Here is an 8,931-nt window from a genome sequence, read left to right on the forward strand (position 1 = left end):
GTACACGCCGTATGCACCGCTGGCGGCCGCAGCGGCCGCGGCCGCGGCGGCGGCAGCGGCGGAGTGGTCGCCAAAGCGGCCCGCGCCGATCGCCTGCTGCGCCACAGAAGCGGGCGGGAAGCGGCCCCCGCCGCCGTGCGCGCCGCCGTAGGGACCCCCAAGGCCCGCGGCGGCGGCCGCCACTGCAGCAGCGCCCGACGGGTAGGGACCGCCGGTGCCGGGGCCGCCAAAGCCGCCGGCGACGCCAGCGGTGATGGGGGGCCGCAAGCCGTAGGGGTCCCCGCGCGCCCCGCCGCCGCCGCCGCCATAGCCGCCGGGCACCCCCGGCCCTGCGCCCAGGCGCTGGTGCAGCCCGCGCCCCCAGCCCGCAGGCGCCCCCGGAGGGAAGACCGGCCCGCCGCCGGGCCCGCCGCGGCCCGCGCCGTACTGCATCCCGCCGCGCGGCGCGCCCGGGAACATCACCGGCCCCGCACCGCCGCCGCCGCCGCCGCCGCCGCCCGCGCCCTGGCCCCCGCCGGTGCCGCCGGGCCCGCGCCGCGCGGGCGGCATCTGGTCTCGCGGCACGGCCGGCTTGATCTCGATCTGCTTGTCGTGGATGCTCTGCATTGCCCCCAGCGCAAAAACGGCGTCCACCGCGTCCTCCTCTGCAAAAGTGATGAACCCGAACCCCCGGGGCCGCTTGTTATCGTGGTCATACATCACGACGGCATCCTCCACGCCGCCAAAGCGCTCAAAGTAGGCCCGCAGCGCCGCGTCGTCGACAGAGGCCGCGAGGCCGCCCACAAAGATCTTGCGGGTCTTCTGGGCGGCCGCGTCGCCGGGGGGCGCGGCGGGGGCGGGGGTCTCCTCCTTGGGGACGGCCTTTTTTGCTTCCACCTGGGGGGGAGGGTTGCAGAGGGTGTGTGTGAGGCGCCGGGGTGTGTGCCATTGAGGGGCGTTAGCGGTGTCGGTGAGTTGCTTTCGTAGCTAGCCCAGGCGCACTGGTGGAAAGCCTGTGTGGTTTAAGCCAAACGCCCTCAGGCACACGCTGACATGGTCTGCCGTCCGCCGCTGCTGAGCACAACGCATGGCACGCCGCCATTAAATTACGCAGGCAGCATGTGGCCTCCCCGGGGGGGGGGGGCGGTCGCCAGGTCGCTGCGTGTAATCCCTGTCGCCCACACCTCGCCCTCCTACTAGGCCGCGTCTGCGCCAGCTGCGTGCGCGCGCATATGCGCACCTCCCGCCGGTCGATGTGGTGCTTTCCCTGCGCGACGACCTTGTCCACCACAGCCGGGTCCGCAAAGCACACAAACCCGAAACCGCGCGGCCGCCCGGTGTTGCGGTCAAAGCTGCATGGCGCGACAAGGGAGGGGGGTTGTGGCGGTGGTGGCGTGTCCCGTAGAGAATGCGCGCAATCCGCGAGGGCGCCCCATGCCCAACGTGGCTGCGCCACCATTGCCCTGCGTCTGCAGCATCATGTCATGTGGGACCGCTAGGGTCCCCCTGGCGGTCCCACAACTGTCGCACCCAGCGCACAAGCGCCGCACGACCCAACCGCGCCTGGCGACCCCCAGGCCATCCCTTCTGCGCACCTGACGAAAGCCTCTGTAACCTCCCCAAAATTGCCAAAGTATGTTGCGAGCTTCTCATCCCTGCGGGCGCGGAGGGAGTGATAGCGCGGGTGATACCAGTGCCACCTGTGGCCACAGCCCCCAAGCGCTCCCTCGGGCTCACGTGGTCTCCCATGAGAGTCCTCCGACGAAGACCTTGTTCTGCTGTCTGCTGCTGGTGCTGGGACCACCAGGTGGTGGTGGCCCAGGCTGCTGCATTGTTTCTGCGAGCGCAGCACGAGGGCGGCGTGCTGCAACCCGCCTTCTGCCTAATTAAATAAGATATCGCGGTGCTACCAGCGTCGCGTTTGCCGCGCCCGTCTGCTGAGTGATGAGGCCGCGGTTCGTCAACAACGCAGCCTCGGGGCCGCCGAATACCCCCTATGATTTATTCCAACTGTCTAAAAGGCTACTATGCTGCAGCGCGTCGCTGTCTCGGTTCATCCAGGGCGGGCGGCTACACTGCGGATGAACGTTTCTGCACCTGCGTTTCCGAACGCAGCGGTGCTCTCTGCCTTATTAAACGTAGATATGTAGGCCCCAAGGATCCCGTAACCAATCAGTGGACGCTGGTGCTCAACACCTCGGTGGTCGGGCAAGCCTGCCAGCTGGAATGAGTCGTACTCTTGGCGCAGCAAGGCCGCTCTGTGCTTATGGGATGTTGAGGGGGCAACAAATTTCATGAATCCCTTCTGTCTCACTGCCCTGACAAGCAACTGTCTGTTCCAGTGGCTGCGTTGCTTAAATCACGCTCCCAGCACCATGGCGGCACAAGGCCCGCAAGCAAGCTCACGCGTCCCTGCTGGGTGCGGTCGGGGTGCAACATCGACCTTTGCAGCATCACGGAGGCCTGAAGGCACCAAATTTTCCAATTAACGTTTATGCTTGACACAAGGCGCAGCGCCGCCGCCACGAAAGGGCGAACACAACGCTTCTAGTAACCTTCAACCCGTCGCCAAAACGCAGAAATTCGTCAGGCTACAGCATCAAGTGAAGTGCAGAATAGCACCTGGGCCCTCAGACTGGCCATGCTGAGTCGCAACCAGCAGAGTAAGTAGGAGGGCAGGCCAGGCGTGCAGCGGCCCCCCTCCCCAAGGCTACTGGGGCAGGGGCTCCCAGGTGACGGCGCTGCCGTCGCAAATCTGGTCAATGGCCGCGCGCGTCACATCTGCCTTGGACACCAGCGCGACGCCCACCAGCTGCCGCTCGCCGCCCTGGTGGCCCGCGCCGCCAGCTGCGCCGCCGCCTGCTCCCCACGCACCCCGCCCAGAGGGGCGGCCGTCTGGGAGCATGATGGGGGGCGTGCCGTGCAACACGTCGTCGCTGCGCAGGTAGAGCAGGCTGCCGTGGTGCACGTCCACCCGCAGGCCGTACTGGTAGACCTGGGGAGTGAGTAACACCAGGCCAGCGGGCGGGAAGGCATGTTTAAACTTGCTGCTTTCGTGCAAGCATGCTGTCAGTGACGCAGGTAGGTGTGTTATGCAATGCCGGCGTGAGTCACAAAGGGCATTGACTCACCGCAAAGTGCGCCAGGGGCTCCGCTTCCCCCGCTTTCCGCTCGTTGGCCTCTCGTGGCTGTGTGCTCTCCTGCTCCCCTGGCTGCTGCTGCCCAACACCCGTCCCGTCGCCCTCCCCGCCGCGCCCCTCCAGCCACCTGCCCGCCGCGGCCTCGCGCTGCGCGGCCGCCACGTCGCCGCCGGCCACCTCGGCCCAGCCGATGATGCACCCCATGTCGCGCGCGTCGACGTGCGCCTCGACGCCGGGCGCGGCCAGCGTGCTGTGGATCTGCTGGAATGGCAGCTCTGGGCCCAGCACCAGCGCTGCCAGCGCCGGGTTGCGCGACGCCGCCGTCCACGTCAGCAGGGACAGCAGCGGCGCGCCCACGCTGGCGCGCGCCGCGCGCAGCAGGGCGCCGCCCACGGCGCGCGCGGCGGTGTAGAAGGCCGCGACCTGGTGATGCAGGGGTGTGGTGTGGGGCAGGTGGCGCCAGGGCCGCCATCAGGCGCGACACTCGTTGCTGGGAGCATCCGTGAGCGCTGGCGATGCTGCGCCTGCAGCAAGGGGGGGCCCCGTCTTGCACCCCCGGTGCCACCCTGAGATGCGCCCACCCTTGCAACTTGCGGCCCTGCATGCGCACCTGCTCCTGTGTGGCGCGCTTGTTGGTGTACTCCGTCAGCTGCCCCGGGACGCGCCCGCTGCACGCCAGCCTTTGGGGCACGTGCGGGTGGTAAGCGAGTCATGGCAGCAAGATGTGAGAGTGTGTTAAGGGTTTGCACGGGCTGGCAAGCAAGGATGCTTGGCCATGAGGGGCCCTTTGTGCGCGGATCCGCGTCAGCATGTGCAGCGTGCAAGGAGCTTGAAGTGCACGCGGCACCCAGGAGCTCCATCATCCACGGCTCACGCAGTCACATTAGCAGGCAGCCAACTACTGCCCCGGCCCTGCTGGCAGCACCCCCAACTGCACCCTGGGCAGCAGCCGTCCTGGAGGGCCGCTGCAGCGTGCCGCACCTGAAGCCGCCGCTGACCATGCCACTGTGCTTGCCCCGGCTCTCGCTGCCCTTGCGCGCCGCGTGGCGGAAGGGGCAGTACGCGTGCATGCGCGCCGCATCACGCGCCAGGCCGAGCGGCACGGAGCAGCGCGGGGCCCAGCGCAGCCCCACCGCCCTGCAAAGACGCATGGCATGCAGAATTGTGCCGAGACAAAAATCGACAGAGGGTTTGGAGGGCACGCGGCGCATGTTGTGTGTAAACCCCACGCCCTTACACATCCCCAAGCAGCCACCTGGGCACGCCTGCTGTCCAGGGCCCCACCTGAGCTGGAGGCGCTCCAATGCCCCCAGGGTCTTGGGGATGTCGAAGGCCAGCAGCGGGGCGCTGGAGAACTCCGTGAGAGCGGCCAGGGCCTGGCCGAGCGGGATCGAGGGGCTTGGGTGCGCAGGCTGCTTGCACAACTTTGGGGACTACCGACACAAACAGGTGTGGGTACCAGGTGGGAACCAGCCAGCAGCAGCTGCAGATGGGCAGGGACAACTTCACTCGACAAAGTCTCCCATCAGGTGACAGCATGCATGTCTGAAGCTACAAGGCATGCGCCGGGAGGGGTCTGCTGTGCCCACCTTGGCGTCTCCGTCCAGCTCCCGCATGAAATCTCTGAGGCTGTTCGCGCCACTGAAGGAGGGCAGGGAGGCTGATACGCCCAGCACCACGGGCCGAGGGATGCAGTCCTGCTGGCCTGAGGAAGAGGGCCACAGCAGGAGGGGTGAAGTTGCATGCGCCAGTGGTGGTGGATCAACTTTACGTTGACAAGTGCACATTCGCAGCATCACCAGCTGGCGGGCGGCGTCTGACAGCTGAGCTTGCAGCGGGGGCGGGAACCCCACCTGCGAGCGTGATGACGTACCAGCCCAGCACAGAGCTGGGGTCAATGACCACCTGGCCAGGGACGGAGAGGAGGGCAAAGGGAGTCGAGAGGTGCCCATCAACAAGAGGTGCAGCACAGGACAAGGACCAAGAGGAAGGCATCCAAGGCAATAGTGCACATACCAACATCTGCATGAAAGATTTAGACGAATCCTGTTGTGCGTGTAAGTCTGGTTGACCGTGCTGACAATGCTGACTCGCCTGACCACTCCTGCCGCCCCCTTCACCTGGATCATGTGGTCTGGCTGCAGCGGGCTCGCACGCACGGCTGCCACCAGGCATAGCAGGTCCTGTGCGTTGTAGGCGCAGAGGCCGCTGATGATCTGGATGCTTGTTGCGCACTCGCGCTTGTGGCCGTTTGGGCCCTGCAGCAACTGTCAGCAGGGGGTTCAGCGCGGTTGAGGTGTGGCATGGACTCGAGGCGCCGAGTCTGAAAAGACATCGTGCACCATATATTGTGCAGCGTTTGACCACAAGACAGCCACAGGAGTTTATTGTGGGTGCCCGCAGCTCGTTGGACTGTCGACTTCACACACACCTGGGCACGCAAAGCCCGCTGCGCCACTCACCCCTCCTCACCCGCTCTGTTGCGGCGACGCCGGCCAGCACGACAGGGGTGCCCTTGAGCACAGCAGCCACGTCAGGCGGCACTGGCCTGCTGGGCTTGTAGCTGTCGGCGGCTTCGGGACCCTGGGGAGCCCCCGGACTGCCGCCTTCCGCCCGCTGCCGCGGTTGCATCGGCCCTTGGCCTGGTGCACAACCAAGGCCTACGGACGCGTCCACTGCTCCCTCCTCCTCCTTCTCCTCCTGGTGTTGCTGCTGCTGCTGCTGCTGCTGCTGCTCAGCGTACCGTAGGCTTGCCCCACCACCCGCATCCAAAGCGGCTGCTGTCGTGGTGCAGCTTTGGCGTGACGTTCGCCGACGCTCTGATGCCGCCGCCATAACTTGCTGCCGCTGAAGTTGCTGTTGCGATGCCTCAAAAAAGGCTGCACGCAAGCCAGCAGCGTCGGCCTCTGCCTGTAGGTTCTGCCGTGCCGGGTCGGGCAGGCCCTTCGCGCTGCGCTGTTTGCGCCGCCGTTCATCGCGTGTGCGATCAGTACATGAGCGCTTCGCCGGGGGCTCGCCTGCATCTAGCTCCTGCGCCTGCTGCTGCTTCTGCTGCTGCTGCTGCTGCTGCTGCTGCTGCTGCTGGTTTGCGTGCCATTTTGCACTGGGCTGTTGGTGACGGTTGCATGCGGCTCGCAACTCGCTGGGGCCGGAATTCTGCAACACTCGTCGGCGTGACTGATACATGGATTCATGTGTATATCCTACGCTGTGATGACGTCGTGATCACGGGAGAGCGGGGAAAAACGTGTGTTGTTGTTCCGGTATGAGACATGTACATTTTGCTTGGAGTACCACACGCGACACCCACATCCATAAGATGCACATGGGCGCATTCACCATGTTACGTTGCCAGAAGTCTGTGCAGATCCGACTCGATTACCGGTAGTCACCCCGTTGATTTGGTGTCGAGGTCGTGGAGGCTGCTAAATTTTTTATGAGCGCCTGCAACCACATGTAGAGAGCGCGTTGGCTGCAACCACACACTCACAGAGCAGGAGGCCATTCAAATCTGATCTCTCGCTAACCTGCCCGTACCCCCAATGGAGGCGCTCGTCAAGCCTGCGAGCCCTTTTGACTCGCATGAACTGCCTCCGCTTCCTGGGTTGCTCTTGCGGGCAGGGATAGATGCCACGCGCGTCGCCAGAGCTTGGAGCAAGCACCTGATCAAATTGCAGCGGTGGCACAGGAGGATGGTTGCAGCGCCCCTTTCGGCGGCACAGCTCCTCACGCGAAGGTGTGAGCTGCAGGCGCGCTTGGCGAGGGCCCTCGAAGCGGCTGCAGCGCTGCTCTCAGCCGGCGGGTGCAGCCTGGCCCCCACTCGCCTGGGTGATCTGCAAGGGCTGCTGCAGCACGGCCCCGGCCCAGATCTGGACCCCGAGATCGCTGGCGGCACGCCGCTGCTGGAGGCGGTCGCAGCTCGTGCGGCCCAGCTGTTTGATGCTTGGTTGGCGGACAACGCGGCAGCGGCAGGCCAGGGACAGGCGGCTGGCAACAGCGGAGGCGCAGACCGCACGCCACCTGCGGCGGCCACGCCTGCGCCGCCATTGGAGGCGGTGGTGACTGCGCGGGGGGCCCCCTCACGCGGGGCACAGGCGCAGCGCCGCACGCTGGTGGCTGCAGCCGCGACGGACCCTCTTGCTGCTGTGGACGGGGATGCTGTCGCTGCCCAAGCTGAGCCGCCAGGGGCGAGCGTGCGCAGCGGCGGAGGGGCGGACCGGTCGGCCTCGAAGGAGGATTCTGGGGGTGGCTCAGGCGGCGAGGGCCGCCGCCGCAAGAGGCACCGGCGCATGCGCGCTGCCACCACGGCGGCGCTGGGGCCGGATGAGCCAGCCACTCGCACGGCCGTGGGAGACGGGAGCGCCAGAAGCAGGGGCAACCGCGGCCTCAGCGGCCAAGAGCACAGCAGCGGCAATCCTGAGCCAGAGACCGCGAACGAGGGAGGCACACACACGCCGAGGCCACACGGCAGTCCAGACCAGGTGCGGGCTTGCTGATCACAGTGGCAAAGATATTGATCATAATGCATAGCTTTCGCGTGTTGGGGCAATGCACACTCACTTTTTGGCGTGCTCTAGCATGTCAACGTTTGGCATGACATACAACCAGACATGCAGAGACTGCGGCCTAGCACTCAAACCCGCACACTCTTCCTCGCTGCTCGCCCCCCTCTCCCAGAGCCCTGTCGTAGTCCCCTACACCTACCCCAGCCTCTTCAAACTGCAGCGGGCGGCCGAGGGTGGGGTGCCCTTCGTCTTTGGCGAGTCGCAGCAGCAGACTGAGCGGCATGACGATGGACACCAGGAGGAGCAGCAAGGCCAGGCTGAGCAGGAGCAGCAGCAGCAGCAGCAGCAGCAGCAGCAGCAGCAGCTGCAAGGACTGGACCAGGAGGCTCAGCATCAGCAGGTGGAGCCGGAAGCGGGCGCGGCAGCCGCAGGATTTCCTTGGCGGGCAGCTGCAGAGGCGGAAGCTGCGGCACGGGAGACGGTGAGCATGACACCGCCACAACTAAATCCACATAATTACAATACTGAGGGACAACGTGGCGGGCGGCTTTTTTTGCCGAGCAGCATAATTGCTTTCCATGTGTGTGATTCACACACGATTGCTGCAAGGAACCAGCCGCTGGCGCACCCACAAACGCTCTGCCCCACCCCCTGTCCGCGCAGGCCCACCAGACCTACCGCATCAACCCTCCTGAGCTGGCGGCCTGGCGCGACCTGGCACCCCTGCTGGTGGTGCCTGGAGGTGTGGAGGCGCCCGGCGGTGGCTGCCCGGGTGTGCCTGGCGCGCTGACAGTGGAAGGCCTGCAGGTGCGCAGCACTCTGTCTGCGCAGAAAGGATAAGACGGGGTTGGCTGGGCAGCATTGCCAACACTGCAAGGGGGGGTGCTGCAAGGAGAAATGGGGCCACCCGGCTTGCAAGCGCGCACACAACTTATCACGCCTGCTGTGCCTGCATCTGTGGCTTCCTCACAAGGCCATACGCGTAAACAAGACTGACTGACGCTTCGCCACCCCTCAACACACCCCACCCAGGACTTTTCGCCGGAGGCCCTCTTCCTGCACTTTGCAGCCGGGCGGGCGGCACGGCGGCAGCAGGAGCAGCAGCAGCAGGGGCAACAGCAGCCAGGGCAACGGCAGCAGGGGCAGCAGCAGCGGGCAAGCGGCCGCCACGAGCCCAAGCTGGGCGGGGAGCAGGAGGCCCGCGGCAGCGGTCCATCTGCTGCAGGCGACGGCTGCGGGGCGGCGCTTGAGGACGCAGTGTTCACCGATATGCTCAGGTGCGGGGGCTTCGCGGTGGGGGCCGGGGC

General features: G+C 66.2%; 3 protein-coding genes across 3 annotated transcripts; 1 reads left to right on the forward strand and 2 right to left on the reverse strand.

Moving 5' to 3' along the window:
* Positions 1–458: 458 nt before the first annotated feature.
* On the reverse strand, positions 459–1,811 carry MNEG_10950 (DAZ-associated protein 1; the record flags this gene model as incomplete). The annotated part of the gene is made up of 5 exons (XM_014040576.1): positions 459–549; positions 698–876; positions 1,220–1,331; positions 1,575–1,634; positions 1,717–1,811. 5 exons carry the CDS (start codon positions 1,809–1,811, stop codon positions 459–461), a joined length of 537 nt encoding a protein of 178 aa, XP_013896030.1.
* Positions 1,812–2,689: 878 nt separating this feature from the next.
* Positions 2,690–5,750, reverse strand: MNEG_10951 (hypothetical protein; the record flags this gene model as incomplete). The annotated part of the gene is made up of 9 exons (XM_014040577.1): positions 2,690–2,974; positions 3,111–3,542; positions 3,730–3,799; positions 4,101–4,256; positions 4,404–4,495; positions 4,709–4,824; positions 4,973–5,024; positions 5,240–5,386; positions 5,592–5,750. 9 exons carry the CDS (start codon positions 5,748–5,750, stop codon positions 2,690–2,692), a joined length of 1,509 nt encoding a protein of 502 aa, XP_013896031.1.
* A 1,947-nt stretch (positions 5,751–7,697) lies between these two features.
* Positions 7,698–8,431, forward strand: MNEG_10952 (hypothetical protein; the record flags this gene model as incomplete). The annotated part of the gene is made up of 2 exons (XM_014040578.1): positions 7,698–8,105; positions 8,288–8,431. Coding segments are annotated over 2 exons (552 nt in total), but the record flags the coding sequence as incomplete, so codon positions are not given.
* Positions 8,432–8,931: the final 500 nt, after the last annotated feature.

This window comes from Monoraphidium neglectum (genome assembly GCF_000611645.1).
Source record: "Monoraphidium neglectum strain SAG 48.87 unplaced genomic scaffold scaffold02526, whole genome shotgun sequence".
Lineage (NCBI taxonomy): Eukaryota > Viridiplantae > Chlorophyta > Chlorophyceae > Sphaeropleales > Selenastraceae > Monoraphidium > Monoraphidium neglectum.